Here is an 18,040-nt window from a genome sequence, read left to right on the forward strand (position 1 = left end):
GTTACGCATCTTCTGGAAACATCTCCAAACTTCTGCCAATGTGCCACTAGCTGAGACTGCCAGTCAATGAGTGACGTAACCGAAGCCTCAATGGATTTAACCAGATTTCAGATAGAAGGAAAGCGTTTCGACTCTCAACCCTGTCTTTAAACTCGTGTGTCACGCCAACTTCAGCTGTCTCAGCCAATAGGATGCTGCAACAGTGATGCTACCTGACAACAACAGCTGACGAGGTATTGTCCTATTGTCTGTTTGTGTGTTTGTACTTGTACACCAGCAGTCAGACGGCTCCCTTGTTACTTGGTTGATGGATCTGGGACTAGGTGGACAGGTGGAGGGACAGCTCTTTCTGCTGTACAGAGTTTATTAAGGAACGCCTGGTTAATTACCTCTTACACAAACATATACCTACACATATATATACACACACACACCAGATTGAAGATAACCAGCTGTTTTTTGGACGTCTTCCTGCTGAGACGCAGCATGTGGGAGGAGAACTTTGATACAGAGCAGTAAGTCATCTCGCTAAAACTCTGAAGACAATTTTTTATCTGATGTGTATGCTGATTAAATGCAATCACAACTTGAAACGTGGGAGAATTTCTCTTCAAATCCTCATACTGAATGTTTCCTTACAAATAACACAAAATATAAGATGAAAGCCGATAGTTTGAAGAAACAAATGATATTACCAACCGTTACCTTCAGTCTTAGAGTACACAACAAATATACAGACTCAACTGTTGTATCATAATCTCAAACTAAAACCAGTTATTTGTATTATTTGATAATGGATGACCAATGTAGAACCAAGTTGCTAGCTTCTAATTGATGTGTACTACTAGCCACACACATAGCAACATCATCTAAAGGATTACTATAGCAGCTTTTTGAGACACTGGTTGTTGGTTTACATGAAAATGACTGACAAACATGGTGGTAGTCTTTTGAAATGGTAAACAAGCTAGCTAAGCAACATGTATTTATATACATTTAATGTTGAATAAACAAGATAAAACGTAAAATTATAATGTACCATGCTTAGCAATAAAATGTAAAAATGGAGCCATAATAAATAAGATAGTTAGATTAGCTGAGCCCTCATGTTAGACAGGCTATAGTAGCATTTAGCTAGGTTAGCAAGCCAAATAACCTCACTAATCCTGAATGCCAGATTGAGGGTGAAATTAGAATCATATTCATAATATGTAGTTTTACCAGAGCTTCTTTTCCCCCACTTTAACAGTTAGCTAACTAGCACTTGAAGAAACTGTTATTTGGAGGCTTAGCTACAATTGAGAATTGCTTGTTAAGCTTGGTATCTACTCATGTTTCAAAATGCATCCAGGTTGTGTAGATAGTATGTGTTTGTTTCTGTTTGTCCACATGTCAACCAGTGAGGTTGGCCGTAAACTAGACTACTCGCCGGTATCATGGCGAGAGTATTTTGACCAGATGGAAGATGTGAGTGTGGGACTGCCCGAAAGCAGGGATGTCTTCAGGGTTTATAAAGCTGGAAATGAGGGACCTCTGCTGGTTCTGCTACACGGAGGAGGACACTCAGCCCTGTCCTGGGCAGTCTTCACTGTGAGTATGAACAGTCGACAAGTTGATCAGACGCTGGACTGATTGATTGATTCATAGCAGCTACATCATGAATTACAGCAGCCTGTCTTGGTGTTGTTCTGTGTTGCAGACAGCCATCACCAGCAGGGTGACCTGCAGGGTACTTGCCATGGACCTCAGGGGTCACGGTGAGGCTTTAGAAAACTTAAATACGCAATGGGCAGTAAATGCAAGATTGTTGAGCTGAAAGACTGATTGTGTTTGAGTTGGGCTGGAATCATTGGCTTGAGCTTCCAGAGGGTGTCGTCGGACTTTCGGTAAACTCTGGTCAACAAAGTACATTTTATATAATTATAAAGTTGATTTGTGACTATTTGTGGAATTGTTATGTTAAATAAGTATAATGTTGTATTGTTTTGTAGTATTGTTTGTTTGTTTTGAGTTGTGGAGTCTGGTGTGTAGGATTTGTATCCTGTACCTGAAAACATTTAATGAATTTCAATAAATAAATTACCCATCTGCAATTTATTTTAAAATCAGTGACGAATACAAGTTTATCTGCTACTTAATTAATTTGAAGTCTGGTTTCTCTAGTCGTAAATCTAAATAGTATTTAGAGGTACTTCCACTCTTACAGAAAGGGGAATTATGGCTTAGAATTATGGCACAAAAACACAATTGATTTGCATTATTGTAAGAATTTGTTCTCTGTTAAGGTGACTCATGTGTCCGCCAATCAGATGACTTCTCAACTCAAACTATGTCCAGGTAACAACACAAGACATACAAAACCACAAACCATTCAGTTTCTGCTAATCCTACTGTATCTCTTCAAATCAACAATATGTTCTTCTAATACAGCTATTAGGCTACCAGAACAACTGTCGTACTGTTACTTGTATATACTACACTGCCACTGGTGATGCTACAAATGCTGTTACTTGTACTACTATCAATTTTCATATCTTTTTCTCTTCGTTGTCTTCCCGCCTCTTAGCGACATAGCCAATGTAATTCGAGCCTGCTATGGTGACACTGCTCCCCCCATCATCCTGATTGGTCATGGTGTCGGTGGGGCGATAGCAGTACACACGACCAGCAACATGTTGCTACCGTCCACTGTGGGCCTGGTGGCTATAGATGTTGTGGAAGGTAAAGAGGTGTTTGTAAGCATTTTTAAACTGTGATATTTTGATTTATATTAATTTACACATATCTACTTCACTCATATTCTTTTCCTTGTGCAGGTAGTGCGATGGATGCACTTCACAGTATACAGAACTTCCTGAAGGGAAGACCCAAGTCCTTCAAGTCCATGGACCATGCCATAGAGTGGAGGTGAGCATTTTAACAGCCTTGCAGTTCAACACCAAAACTCTCAGGGATAAGCTGGCCCAAAGTTAGCAGTAGTACTTATAACTTCAGCTGCTTCTCAGCCCAAATCCAACGAAACTGAAGGATTAAGGATCATATGTTATCATCTTGGACAGACCATCAGCTCTGGACTTATGTACAATAATTTAACATATGACTGCCAATAAATAACTTTAACAACTATACAACAGTAGCTACAATGTACATGATCTGTCAGAATACACTATATGCAAATTATTATTCGTTATTCATGCAAATTTGACTAGTTTAGTTCACGAAAAAACAAACAAAAACACACAGATTTAAACCAACACAGAACATGGACGTGTAGAAACGCAAAACTAGCAAACTGTAAAGAGCATACAAAACAGTGTTATGCACCAAACTGAAGCATGACAGGGTAAAAACACTAAAAGACCTTCATGAAATGTTGATGAACATTTAAGCTCTGAGGGTTGAAACATTAATAAAGTGAGTATGGTGTGTGATGTTGGAGTGTACAGGATTTTTTGGTCCTTTCACAGTCACGGTTTGTGATTTGATGTAACTGTCCACTACATTTTCTGGAGTGTCAGAATTTTGTGTAGTACCAATCAAGCTGCTTTGTAAAATTCACCTTGCTTGTACATTTTAGATACATGAATGTTTTCATACTATTCATATGTAGTGTGAACTTGTTAGCCACAGCTAGCATCAAAGTAGATTCAGTATCTTCAAGCAAGAAATAAACGTTACAAACGACCGGGGAGAAGACAAGCAGCCAATCCTTCAGATGTTGCTACAGCACTGTCGTCCTAATAGGTCTTTCCCTTGTCTTCCAGCTACAAGAGTGGACAAATCAGAAACCTGGAATCTGCCAGAGTCTCAATGGTTGGTCAGATCAAAAGGTAGGCTGGCACTGTTTGGTCAGTTAGAGATGCAAACTTAACAATTTATTTCCATTAATTTCCACCATCGTCTCCTTGATTAAAAGTTGATTACAGGTGATTGTTGGAGTGTTTTCGTGGGTGCATTGTGTCTTGTTACCTATTAGGATCTCTATTTTAGATATTTGCAGATTATTGACTTGTAGTTGGAATATGTCTATTTTATCATTATTTTATCTAATGTCATGAATTTAGTCTGTGATACTACATTTGCATAAATGTGAGAATATATAGTGTTTTCTGTAGTGTTGACTATACAGTTATAGCCCAACCCCAACAAAACAAAATGGTTTGAAGCTATTCAAAGATTCCAAAACTATTGAACTTGACATGACTAAAGGACTCTGACTTGCTATGATAAAGGCCTCTCATCTGCCTCTTACTGTGTGTTAGATGTGAGGTAGAGGAGGTCAACACTCTGGAGCAGGCCAGTCCAGTGACTGATGTAGTTGTTGAGCGCAACGAGGAGTTCTACGATCAGAGCTACGTCAACGATAAAGAAAACGCTGCCTCAGAGGTGAGCCTCAGTGAAGGCCAGGTATGAAAACGACTGCACAGACACACTGATGGTAAAGTAACATTCCATTGACTTACATTCATTACAAAGCATCTAACTTTTCCTTCATTAGATATGCAATCTTTGTTTTATGCTTTCAAGGATGTATTATTTTAATTACCACTTATTTTTATCAATGTGTGACAATGTGTTCTGTTTCATTCATTGTGGAACCTCCAGCCTTCCCATTCACCATTATCATTCAAATTGTATACACACAAATATGTAAACATGTAAATTATACTTACAAGGACATTGCACTGACTTCCTTTTATTTGCATTAACACCCAAGATAAACCTGACTTTCATTAATTACCAAACCCCAGAACCTGACCAGGACTCTTACTGACATGCCAAAGATCACTTGTGTGACTTCTAAGTCCTTTGCAAGTGGAATCAGTGGAATCATAAGTACACACACAAATATGGAAACATATAAACATGGTCCTTACCTAAGAAAAGACACTATTTACCTGCATATATGCACTAAGCTTTGAAGTTATAATAATGTAACAGTACTTCCATTGGCTTTGACTAATGACCAAACTACTTTCCAGTTGCAGACTAATATTTATTCACCAACCTTCAACCCTACACCTCAGCACAAACAGTATGACTTGATTTGTGCACCAAACTTTGTAAACTCTTCAAAATCCTTCACCTCCTGTATCTCAGATTCCTTCATATACATAAATGTATGCATTCACATAAATGTATATTTCATGTATACTTCATGCCATGTTCTGTGTTACAAAAAATATAACTGATCAACCTCCCTGTGTCTGTATGTGCATCCATGCCAGAGTGTGTACAAGTGGCGTATAGACCTGTCAAAGTCAGAAAAGTACTGGGATGGATGGTTTAGAGGAACCTCTAACCTCTTCCTTGCCTGTAACCTGCCCAAACTCCTGCTATTGGCTGGTAGGTATATCAAGTCGTCTATAAATTACTTTTAGGGTAAAAAAGATCATCATGTGTGCATTAACTTCTGTAAAATATTGCCTTACCTAAATGTCATTTGATACTTGACTAACAGTGGATTAAAGCATTTTAATGTTTCATATGTACCAGAAGCTGCTTCTGTTTTCAGGCATCGACCGGCTGGACAGAGATCTGACAATCGCCCAGATGCAAGGTAAGAGCCATAGAAATACGTTGGTTGTGGTTGGTGTATGGCCTTAACTTTTTATATAGTTACATAATCTGACAAATTATTTCGGGAAGTGAGTCACAATTAACCTGGTTTCCATCAGAATATAGTGAAAACTGGCAAAAGTGAAAAATAATTGTAAGATTATTGTTATTGTATTATTATTTCTAACCACTATTGTCATGCAAAACTTAGAAGTTGGTTAGTTGGGATAAACACCAGGTGGGGTTAATTTTCCAGTTAGTGTCATTAAACCATTGCAAAAGAAGAGGAAACAATGAGATGGCCTTGTTAAAGAGTGGCAGTTGAAAGTCAAACAAAAGAAAAGCCATGTCGAAAACATGAGTGAAATATCACATTTCTGTTTCGTTTCATGTTTTCATTTGAGGAATATTTCAGTCTCATCACCTTTCTCCACAAAGAGGAGGGAGAAGGAATAAAAATGAACAGGGTTGATGGGAAATGTAGTCCTAATTTGTCAAAAGGCTGCATGTAGAGTACATGGAGAAATATTGGGAATAATTGACATTGTGTTTCTACATTAACTGTGAGGGAAAAGGTGAAGGACATCTTCAATGCTGCAGACGTCTCCAGGGACACACACACTCAGATGTACACAGATACACACACCTTGAGGCGACAGTTCCTCTCCAGAGACAGCTGCTACTGTCAGTCAACAAACATGCTGGAAGTGACAGCCTATGTGTATGTGTGTGTTTGTGTGTGTGTGTGTGTGTAGGTGTAGGTGTGAGAAAGAGAGAGAGAGAGAGAGAGAGAGAGAGAGAGAAAGAGACATTCATACCTGTCTTGCTGTCTGCCTCCAGGTAAATTCATGATGCAGGTGCTGCCCCACTGTGGCCATGCAGTGCAAGAAGACAAACCAGACAAAGTAAGAAAACCATTTATGTTACAGTCTATCCAACATTACTGTGAATGTGATCTCAACACAACCACTGTTTAACATCAAGTAGTGCCACACTCCAAGAATTGCATGATCCTTTTAGGTTTAGGTTGAAAAATGACAAAATACAGTAAAAAGTTGAAATTGTGGAGATGTTTTTTTTGCAGAAACACAGACTAATTTCATATAGTAATACATTTTTATAAAGTCTGGTTAAATAAATCCAACCAAAAAGATTCAAAACCAACTGTATTTACAATAAAAATGTGCTCATTTTGAAGCTTGATCCCTTTCAGTGTGTTAAGTAAGTCTCCTAGTTTCTATTGAACTACTTCAGGTAGCATATCCAGGAGTTTACATCTGCAAAACACAACCAGGTTACTCCAAAAACCTGATCATGACCTGGATACTAGTATGGATGTAAACGTTTTTAATGAGAACTGGTCTACCATCTTTCCACTTTCAAAACTTTTTTGCCCAGTGGGAACACTGCCAACAATAAAGGTTAATCAGATACGAATAATTTGGTCTGTGTGTGTCTGTGTGTGTGTGTGTAGGTAGCTGAAGCTGTGGCCGCCTTCCTGTTGAGACACAAGTTTGCTGAACCAAGAAAAGAAACTACGAGGTAAAACATATAATTGACAAAAATACAGTAAACTAACATTAAACCACACTTAAAGCCAATATTACACCCTGCCTCTGTAATCTCACTTATTCTCCTTTAGACAAGCTAATAGTCTCCACGTCCTTCAACTGTTTAATAAAAAATGTACACTAGATGAAACTCAGAAAATGCTGTTTTCTCTCTGCAGCTCTTTCACACAATGAGGTCTGCAGGTAAGACGTTACTGAACAACTCTCAAGAAATGATTTATAGATAAAAAAATAACTGATAAGCACTGCAGCCCTACATGCTTGTTATGAACACTGTCCGTCTTTCTCTTTTATTTCAGACCAGCACAAATGAGCTCCAGATTTGGAGTTGACTGCATCCTCATTTTCCCTGAAGACCACCACAAACCTTCATTTTCTTCCTCCCAACTTCATCCTTTTATCGGTAGCTGCTGAAGTCCGTAGTTTAATTAAACTGATTGTAAATCTAATTGTAGAGACATTTGTGAGTGACTGCTGCTGTATAGTTTCTGTTCTTCAGTAATGTAACTGCCCAACTCTTTTCTCTATTTAAGTCTTTTATTATTATTAACAGATAAAGTGCTGAATATAATAAATTACAAGAAATTAATCCTTTAAAGATAAGTGTGCATTTGCTTTGACCATGACCACTGAGCTTTCCTAAAGCCCAAATCCACCAGAAAAATATGAAAAAACATTTAAAATTAGGTTATTTTTATCCACTAAATCCAAATTATATGAATTTGAGGCAAAATTATGATGGTAAATAAAAATAAAGTTTTTCTTTTGGAATTAACAAACTAAATTCTTCTAGTTTTTTTTTCCATTGTCATTCAAGTCATACTGTTGTGAAAAAATAAAATAAAACTTTGCTGAATGTTATTAGTTTAAACCATTTTATACTCACTGAGCTTTCTGGTCTCAATGAAAGTTCGATTATACTGCTAAGCTGACACCTAGCTAGCATTTCAAATGATTGTAACCGATTGTAACTCTAGTTAACGGAGACAAAACATAAAAGGTACCAACCTTGTTAGCTTTGTCCTCCGTTTTATTTGCATTTCCCTCACAAAGGGAGTGAAGGTGAATAAAAAATGCGTCCAAACTAGGGTGTAAGACGAATACGTAGATGGTCAGTAGTATTTAACTGAAACCAACATATTATTTCTGGAAAAAACAAATGAAGAAATGTACTTTTATTACCATTAACGCAGGGAGTAAAAGATGCTAATGTTAGCACACATAACACAAGTGAGACTGTTCAGGTGTCTGAGGTTTTAGCTCCTCCTATCAACACTGTGTTTCTGCTGTTACTATGGTTACTACTTACAGACGATGATGAAGATAAATATTATCTCCATTTGTCAACGTTACGACATTCTCCGGATGTATCTGTTGTGTACATAGCGTGTAGCACTAGCAGTGTCATTAGATAAATATCAGTTTAAACCTCACTGTGATTGATTTGACTCCATCTTTTTTTCTCTTTTGGTTTGTCGTTACTGTAAATGATATTTCCTTCATGAAGCTTCTCCAGAACGTGATTTATGTGGAATAATTTAAGTACTTTAGCCGTGCCAACCACCAGAGAGCAAAGACAGAGCGCCCTTCCAAAAAACAAAGGGTGTTGCATTCAATGAAAAATAATTGATGTTCTCTCATAATTATTGTTTAGTGTCTCATGATTACAAGTCCAGTGTCTTGCAATTAAAAGATTAACTTTGCATATAGTATTTTCTTAATTATGAGAACATTTTCATCGTAATTATAAGACAGTTTTAAGACAGATTTTTGTTTTCTTTGGTAGAAACGACAGAAAATCCAAAAGGTAGCAAGTTTAGCTGAGCTGCAAAATTTAACTAGTTTGAAAACTGATTATTCATTTTTTAGAGAAAAGAAATGCCAAATTGTCTGATTCCACCTTCTCAAATGTGACTAGTTTCTAGTTTCTTTAGTTATCAGACAGTAAACTGAGTATCTTTGGGTTGTGGACCCGACATGACGGTTGAGGAGCAAACCCCAGACTGTAAAAAAAGAGAAGAAAAACAAAAACTTGCAGTAAAATTTTATTTAAATTCTGTCCTGAATCAGAACACGTGCAACAACTGAAACACAGAAACAACTTGGCGTCACGCCGCCTTGTATTTACACGTGTGTATGCAGGTGTGTTTTTTTGTGTTTGCGTGCACAGGACGATCACACAAACAGACGTTCTGTAAAACAAAAGTTACCATTAATATTGTAGAAACACACATGACACATCACACCCTGTTGTCATGGTAGCCAAGGGGGTTACCAAGACTACAAACGCATCGGATCATCTCTCAACTCTCGCTGTCTCTCTGGAAGGATCTGTTTTTTTCTTTTCTTTTCTTTCCCCCTAAATAAAAACTTAACTCTGACAAATTCCTGATATTCATGCTTTAGTGATGACACTGAAATGTAAAATCCCCTAACGGGACTACATGGCTCAGGATTCACCTGCTTCATCTTTTCATTCACCTGAAAATATGAAAGTAACAGAAACAAGAGAGAAAAGACAAAAAGAGCAGAAGAATATGTCGAGATGCGTGAGGGGAGAGATGAGAAGAGACTTTTCCAGAACCTTCCAGAGAAACAGAATTAAAGTGCATCACCAAACGAGGCTGAGCAACCAATCAAAACACAGCATACAGGGATAACAGCCAATGGGGCTGCGCAGAGGAACCAATCAGACGTCATTACTGGCAGTGACATGAAGGTCCCACTTTAAACACATTGAAGGTTCATCACAGCGGTCTGGTTGGCTATAAGCTTCTTGATAAAAGACTAACTAAACCAACTCCTTTCAAAATAAAAGCATGAAAAACAGAGGACTGTATCTCCTGAAACTATGATTTAACTTCTCTTAATTATGAGACTTTAGGTCCTAACTATGACTTTTCTTGGTGTAGTTTTAGGATTTGTGCTCGGTGAGAAAATCAAGATCCACAACTCCTAATTACAAGAGCCGTATCTCATCATTACAACGACTGGTCAATGAATCATCCAACAGCAAATGTAATCATCCAACATTTTATAGTTTTCATTGGGAGGATTTGAACCTTTTCTTTGTTCTAATGTGAAAGTAAACTAAATATTTTCAGCTTTTGAACCAATGGTTGATTCATTTAAGTAATTTAATAATGAAATTAAACATTAGTTGCAGTCCTAATGAATTATGGATCCTATATTTTACTAATAATCTGATGGAGCGACTGGTTTCCTTTGTTGCCCGTCACTCATCTATCTCCCCTTGTTTCCTGTTTGTCTTTTAACTATCAACTGTCCAATAAAGACCCCAAAAGAAACAGAGATACTTAAAATCATAGTTATGAGATACAGTCTTCTTTTGTGTGACTATGGTCCCTAATTTGGCGTCATGAATAATCTTTCTGCCTTGTAAAAAGTATGAAGCCGAGTCTTTGAGAACAGCTGCTTTCATCTTTATGTATTTAGGTCAATTAATCAAAAACTACCAATGATTATAAAAGAGGAGCAGGAAGGTTTTCATTGACCGAAGTGTATGAAGGGTTTTAGGGCTGGGTATCAAAGCTCTAAGTTCTTCTAATGCTGATGCGATATGTATGTTTTGGCACCAATACCAAAACAATACTTATACATTTTTTATCTAAAACACAAGCAGACAAAAAGGAGAACTGCACTCAAATAAAATCTATGTGTAAAGTTATAATGCCTAAGACTTTAAGCCTGGCTGATTTGGCAACAGCTGTGGTCACTGTTCGGTTTAATGCTACAGTTAGAAATCTTTAAGCAGATAGTAAAGCATAGAATATAACATAACACCGATCTGGCATATATCTGTTTTGCAATGCAGCCAAACTAACTCGTGTCGAAGGAAGGAACTACAACTACTGTACAGAGGTCATTACAAAAAAAGCCAACAATAGATCTAATCGATAAAATAGGGCTTTGATTTATGAAATGTTTACGTATTATAACTTTAAAATCAGAAAAATCAGCACAGAAATTTTGAAATCTGAACAAATATTTAAAACCAGACATTTTTTCAGCTTAGTGTTATTATGGTCACGTTTCAGTCATTAACAAAGCAATACCCAACCCTGAATGGGACCAGCATGCCACAGCAGCCTCGGTCTCTAATAGAAGAAAAAAAAAATTCTTCGGAGGATTAGTTCAGTTCATTTTCATTACGGCAGTATTTAAGTCACAATAATAAAAGTAAAAGAATGAAAACAGTGCAAATGTGAAAAATAAAAAGACGCCCAATAAAAATTCCTGGAAAATAAAGCTTACAACACAAAGAAGTGACTTTAATTAAAACAAGATTCACTTAAAAATTGGCCAAGACAAAAGGCATACAAGTCAAATCATCTTCATATATTACAGCAAATAAGCCTCTCCACCATCTTACCGGTGTTTAAATTAACTAGTGTTTTTATTATATACTCGTAACTAACTGAACGGAGAGTGAACTGGTCCTCTGCCCTGATACTGAACTGTGAGGAGAGAAGAAAGATGAAGCCTAGGAAGCAAAGCAGGCAGAACCTTAAAAAGTATTTCTGTTCTATTGAGTCTGAGAGAAATCGAACTCAGTGGTAGGACTTAAAAAAAATCACAACACCAGTACGTCTTCTTTAGTGCCAATTGTAATTCCCCAAAACGTAACTTTTCGTCATTAAAACCAATTACATTTCCAAGTTATACATTAATATAAAGTCAACCGATTAACTGACAATCACATCATGTCCACTGTTAAGACACAATATGACAGGTTGATGATGTTTTATTGACCAAATTATTAAATGTGGAAATCATAATAATAGTCAGCAGATTTGTTGAGTAGAAAAATGATTGTATGTTGCAGCTCTGAGTCTGCAGGTCTGATATTATTTTATCTAGATACAGTTAAACTTATACATTTGTTACGATTATGGTCTTATTTTCCATTTAGATTGGCACAAAACAGACACCAGTATCAAAACAAAAGGGGGAAAAAAATCAGTACGTCATTGAGATCTCCGTCCTACACTCAAGCTCAATTCTCTCAAGTTCAATTTTCATCAGGCTACATCAACAATCAGATCCCAAGTGATTACGGACAAATTTACGATAGTTTAGGTTCATATCATCGAGGTCCTTTGCGTGCTGTATGTATGTACAATTATACGAATAGTTAACACTTAAATCTACCTGATAAAGACTCAATCACATTGAGAATCACCAGGCTGTGGGGTCATTGGGGGGGGGGGGGGGGTCAGTCCTTGCTGCTGGGTGTCTTCATTACAAAAATAAACGTCTCCTCTGGTAACAAAATAGACAACACTCTTTATCTCTCTCGGTTTCAGGAAGCTCACGGCGACACCACGACACGACCGCAGCCCTGCGCAGTCTGCTCGGTGGCGGAGTGAACTTGTGAAATATACATTTTTATATTTACATGTTCGGCTTTGAGCTGATGCACATGGAGTGAACACCAGTCACTAAAGCGGGGAGGGATTCTTCGTTCAACTCTCTTGTTTACAGTTATGAAAGCGTTTCTACAACTCTAACTTGGGTAACTTTTTTGAAAAGTCGTCTTTCACAGCTTGGTTTGGTGGCGTTGATTAAAACTCCAGAAATGAAAACAGTATCTAACGTCTACTGCGGTGTACAGACTGTGGGTTTGAAACGCTTCCTAGGTTTGCTTACGTACAGAGAAAAGATCCCTGACTGTAAAGCAAAAGATTTGATCCTTGATTGTCTGATGACAGGGTTAAAGGTCAATGTGTTTTTTAAAAAAAGGCAGCATGAGGCCATGATAGCGTGCGGTCAGGCAGACAGACAGAAGGACGGGCAATAAAACAAAACAAGGCAACACTACAGACAGGGTTCGTACCTGGCAAAGTTTGGACGATGCTTACCTAAGTTTACAATTCAGGAGAGAAAGATGTGATGGAAGACTGGTGAGGAAAGTCTTTTCCAACACTTCGACCTTACAGATCTTTTAATTAAATAAAGAGAAGAACAGGAGCCATATCTCAAAAAGATCCATTAACTACCGAGTTTCAAAAAGGTTTTAAAAACTGCTTGCTAGTTTTTATACCTTTTACTTGTTTTCGTCTGTGCTTTACAGTCACAAAATCTGCAGTGTCGTCGTCATCGTGAATTTACATTTGAACCATATGAACTGTCCTCGTACTGTATCATTTTCTGTGCCGTGCTGCAAACTGTCAAGAGCATTTTGTTAGTGTGTCCAGTTTTCTGAACGTACACGGGAACCCTGTTTAAAACCACAGCCAAGCACAAAGAGCATTCAAACCGAATACTGTCATTATACTATAAAGATAAAGAAGCCTTGAATTATACAGACAGGCAATTAGAGAGAGAGAAAAAACAAAATACTGTGTGTTTCTATTGAATACTGCAGTCAAACTGTAGTTGTAATACTGCCAGGACAAAGTCCGACCTTTTAGCAAAACACAAAAAAAAAGAAAAGAAAAAAAACGTACTGAAATGTCCGTTCAGAATAAAAGTTCTCCTTTCCAATATGAAAGTCAGTCACCGCACACGTCAAGAAACAGCGGCAAAATGAACCAAATGAACCAGAGATGAACTCTTCCGAGAATCCAGACAAGGAACAAGAAGTGAGCCTCCGTCACACAACGTCCATCAAGTTTGTGTAGTTGTGCCTCACTACCTGGAAAAACCAGGCGACAAAATATTCCACAAAAGGTCCAGAGACAACAGCACTCCTTACTGAAGTAGAACAGGTGGAAACACACAGGTCAATCTAGATTCCTGCTACTTTAAAAACACAACCTGGTGTCTCGAGTCCTCCAGTTTTACCGATGAAGCAGAATATCGACGACTTCATTTTGGCAGCCGAGACTAAACATGTGATTCGTTCTGAGGTCGTTGAGACTCAGGGTTGAATCCCATCCGTACCTTTAAAAGTCCAATAAAAATCAGACGAGAAACTTCCAGACAAGTTCCACGACATTCGAATGAAGGATTAGATTTATATTTCTGTCACTGTGGAAGTTTGTCAGGAGTAACAACAGATGGGAAGGACCAAAAGAAAAAAAAGTACGTGGATAGTCAAGTTCTAGAAACGGCACAAAATGAGGCAAATGTGGGTCGATTAAGACAGAACAGAAAGAGATGAGGGTCAGACCAAGGTAAGCAGACTGGATAACAGCTGTGTTGGTCCAGGATAATTCCTGGATCTGACCTTGCCAAGCCAGAGTAACACGAAGCAGAACCAGGTTAGTCGGTTTTTCTTCAACGTTATCAAAACCAATACAAACCTTAATTCAACGTAGGTCTGCCTCAGACAAGTCGGTTTGGTTTAACAAAGTTTTGTATCACAGGTCCAAAAAAAAAAAAAAATCAAAACAAAACAAAACAATCCAGTCAAACACTGTTGCTGGCTGTAACCAAACCAGAACCTGGCTCCGGTCTAGCTCAGTCTGGGTTTTAGTCACTTAAGTGTGAACCTGATGGGAGTTTTGGGTTCCAGGTTCTGGTTTGGCTCAGTTTTGGCTCCTCTCAGGATTTTTCCCCCAGCTGAGTCTGCTCCGTTGACCCCTCCTCGTCTGACAGACCCGTTTCCACAGCGATGACCAGTGATGCCACCGAGGCGCTGCTCGCCATTGGCTGGAGCTCACCTGGAAGGGGGGGGGGGGGGGGGGTCCGAATAGATCAGCTTCTAATCCACTATTTGAATCATTCAACTCTAACCAAACTATTAACTAACTAAACTAGACTTATTTCCTGTCTGTGTGGAGCCTCAGTAGCTAAATAAATGAAACACTGACTATGTGCAGGATGTGTTCTGTCTTTAAGTGTGATCATTAATAATCTGCTGCTATTGATTTATAAGTGGGACAAAGTTTATAGATGTTTGAAGCTGTGAAACTAAATAAGACGTGATTGTTTCTCTGAAGTCAGAGTGAAATTAAAAAAAAACATGTCAAAATAATTTCCTATTTCTGTTCTTTGTCATTTTTTAAATTTGTTTTGAATATATTCTTGTATCTTTGTATCAAACTTGAATATAAAAACTAAAACCTCTGACAGTAAACTGAAGAACAATTTAGACTTTGTACTTTAGCGAATTGTGACATTTTTCACCATTTTCTGACTAAGTTCTAACTTTAAACAAACAACGATCTTGTGCAATACTCTTGACCGCTGCTTCTATCTAATCTTTCATTTACTTTGTTTAATTCTATTGATTTTAGTAAGTGCAATACCCTCGTACTATGTCATCTTTTTAATCTGGTTGTCTTGTTTTCATTGCCTTAAAAGTACAAATGGAGAGGCACTCATTATATATTGAATCTCATTATATGTTAAATATAATGACAACAAAGTTTCTATTTCTATTTAAATAAACAAGAAAATAATCATCACATTAATCAATAATGAAAATAATTTAATTCAATTGCAGCTCTACACTAAGAAGCTCCACAAATGTTAATGTGAGTAAAAGTGTCATAAGCAGAAACACCACTAGGTGTCACTGTAGCGCCACAGATCTGGTTCCTGTGTGTGTGTGTGTGTAGTGTGTGTTACCTGTGTGTGTGTCCGTGGTGGCTGTCACTGGGCTGTCTCTCAGTGTGTCGGGGTCCTGGTAGTCCTGTGGCAGCCCCACCCGTCGCACGCCGGGGTCCAGCACCACCGAGGAGCCGCCCTCGCTCAGCGTGCCGTCACTGGACGCTCCGGACACCACGGCCTCCAGAGCCAGAGCCCCGACTCCTCCCACGCCGCCTACGCCAACCCCTCCCACGCCGCCCAGGGCCAGGTCGTAGTCCAGCGGCAAGTCGTCCAGGCAATCTGCGTTCAACTGGAGCGACACACACGCGGCAGAGTTAGAGAGCTACAGAGCGGACAGCAGCTGCTAGAATCAAAGCTTTGCCGGTAAAACGCAAATAAGCACGATGTCAAACCAGCTGTTCAACGAGTAGAAACAACTGCTTTGTCCACAGAGCGTTAGTAGTAGTTAGCTTTGTTTTTAGCTTGCTATGAACTACTGTCTGTATGTAACCAAACTGTTCAGCTTAGTTTGTCACTTATCTTACCATCTGACAAATGCTGGTAAACTAAAGCTACAGGCTGAACTAACCAGTCTGTCTTCTCTCTACCAGCAGCAGGCAGGAGGAAGAACAGATACTGACTGATGTCTGTTATCTTCATTCTTTCTAAACTTCATTCAGTGTCATACATATTATTTGTTGTATTTACATGTTAGATTTGTTTCCATGGAGACATCATGGAGTTTATAATCTTGGCTTTTGCTCTTCTAAAACATTCCTGTTGTTGCTCTGGAAACAATATTTAAGATATAAATTAAATCTTATCCTGTTCTGAATCAGGATAACTTCAGGACAATGTCTACTTCATCAGTGAGCATGCTTCACTTTTCTTCTTGTCAGTGTCTGAGTGGAAGTCTGTGAAAAACTACAGCCAGTGTTGTTTTTCTTTAAATATTGTAATGAGGGTAGTTCAAAATGTGAAAATAGCACAGTTTCCAGTTAAATAACATCACATTTCCTCGGGGGAGGATCCACCTGACTGTGCTGAAGCAACACATGGATAGACCTGAACAAATCTGAGCTGGTTTTAATGTATTCCACTGCTGCTGGGCACAAATACAGGAGAATCACCAGACTGATCAATAATCTGAAGCTGATTGAGATTCTTAAAGTGACAAAAACAATGTGATGCGTCTTCTCACTCACAAGCGATCTTTGTCTAAACACAGAACTTTTTATTTCAGCCTTTACAGAATTACTGAGCTACAGCCGATCTTATCCAGCACCGGTACGTTTGTCACTTTAAATCACAGACAGCGACCGGCAGCCTGAAATAATCAGCTGCTACCTAAAGGTTTTGTTTGATGAGTTCTGGTTATTTTGCAGCCAGGTAACCTTTTCCTGGATAAATACAAGTTAAAAACAAACACATGTAATTCCCGCTCCGATGCTTCCTGTCAGACTCACAGCGATGCCGAGGGCTTTCAGGATGTTCATCTTGCACATGGGACACGTGCGATGGTCCAGCAGCCACGGATCCACACAGCTCTTATGGAACAAATGTCTGCAAAGAAGAAAAAAAACAAACAAAAGCAGACGGATTTTATTCTGCAGTTAATCTGCATTTACACAAAACGCTGCGAGGAAAACTGAGAAAAAACAGCTGTTTTCATTTTGTGAACTCACACGAGGAAAGAAAGTTTCTGGGTAAAAAAAAAAAAAGCTTCCTTTTTTATGTGTTGATATCTCTTTTCATTCTCACATAATACTTGAGTCTGTGTTGAGATCACAGGAAAAACAAAAAGTCACTGTAGTCTTTACTTTCTGCACAATCTGGACGGATTTTTCTCTCATCGTGAGAAAACAGTCTGTCGTTAATTGAACTCCGCAGTTTGCATCATCACAACATTGATTCATCAAAAAGAAGCGAGTCATTTAAAGTTTGTTCTGAAGCCAAATAAAAAAAGACAGATGGTAATAATTAAATCAGTGAGTTAATATTAGTCCTGGTTCCTCTGAAACAGAAACATAAACAAAGATTATATTATAGACTATATATAGGATGCCTTACAGTTAAGACCACACTGTGAGATTATTTCTTCTTCCTGTGTGAAAATGTTCCCAGCAGTAGCATCAAAGGCGAGCAGTGGGACTCAGAAGCAGATTAAAGATTCGGCCTTCAAGTCTTGATTCTCAGCAAAGACCAAAAAGAAGCTCCACAGAGATTCATTAAAAATCACTGTTTAAGGTGATGAATGTGTTCAAATACTGACAGTGAACTTCATACGGTTTCTCTTCCAGTCTAGAGATTCTACTACACTGTTTTATTAGCTTTCCTTATGACACACAGAGTTTCTACACTTTCATTCTTGTTGTTTGCAGAGTTTCAGGCAATAAATGATTCAGGACAGC

The 18,040-nt window shown here is 38.3% G+C and overlaps 2 protein-coding genes across 2 annotated transcripts in view; one reads left to right on the plus strand and one right to left on the minus strand.

The window, feature by feature from the left end:
* LOC128383595 (protein phosphatase methylesterase 1-like) lies at positions 1-12,528 on the plus strand. Its single transcript, XM_053343193.1, has 14 exons — positions 1-233; positions 1,401-1,590; positions 1,700-1,757; positions 2,286-2,337; positions 2,567-2,721; positions 2,817-2,907; positions 3,765-3,830; positions 4,263-4,407; positions 5,229-5,346; positions 5,516-5,560; positions 6,400-6,464; positions 7,034-7,101; positions 7,430-7,533; positions 12,458-12,528. Exons 2-14 carry the CDS (start codon positions 1,459-1,461, stop codon positions 12,526-12,528), a joined length of 1,170 nt encoding a protein of 389 aa, XP_053199168.1. The 5' UTR covers positions 1-233; positions 1,401-1,458.
* rnf150b (ring finger protein 150b) overlaps positions 9,163-18,040 on the minus strand; it is a 19,259-nt gene continuing 10,381 nt past the window's right edge. Inside the window, exons 4-6 of the mRNA XM_053343666.1 lie at positions 17,096-17,192; positions 15,669-15,939; positions 9,163-14,758 (exon numbers count right to left, since the gene is read on the minus strand). Of these exons, the coding sequence (XP_053199641.1) occupies positions 14,640-14,758; positions 15,669-15,939; positions 17,096-17,192 (487 nt within the window). The 3' untranslated portion in view covers positions 9,163-14,639. The remainder of the gene's footprint in view (positions 14,759-15,668; positions 15,940-17,095; positions 17,193-18,040) is intronic.

This window comes from Scomber japonicus, chromosome 22 (genome assembly GCF_027409825.1).
Source record: "Scomber japonicus isolate fScoJap1 chromosome 22, fScoJap1.pri, whole genome shotgun sequence".
NCBI classification, from domain to species: Eukaryota; Metazoa; Chordata; class Actinopteri; order Scombriformes; family Scombridae; genus Scomber; species Scomber japonicus.

Bases quoted from the DNA above. Each gene is read 5' to 3' on its own strand.
- LOC128383595 (XM_053343193.1), top strand. From the start codon at position 1,459: ATGGAAGATGTGAGTGTGGGACTGCCCGAAAGCAGGGATGTCTTCAGG. The intron at 2,722-2,816 runs GTAAAGAGGTGT...TTCCTTGTGCAG, and splicing joins GGCTATAGATGTTGTGGAAG to GTAGTGCGATGGATGCACTT. The intron at 7,534-12,457 runs GTAGCTGCTGAA...TCTCGGTTTCAG, and splicing joins CCAACTTCATCCTTTTATCG to GAAGCTCACGGCGACACCAC.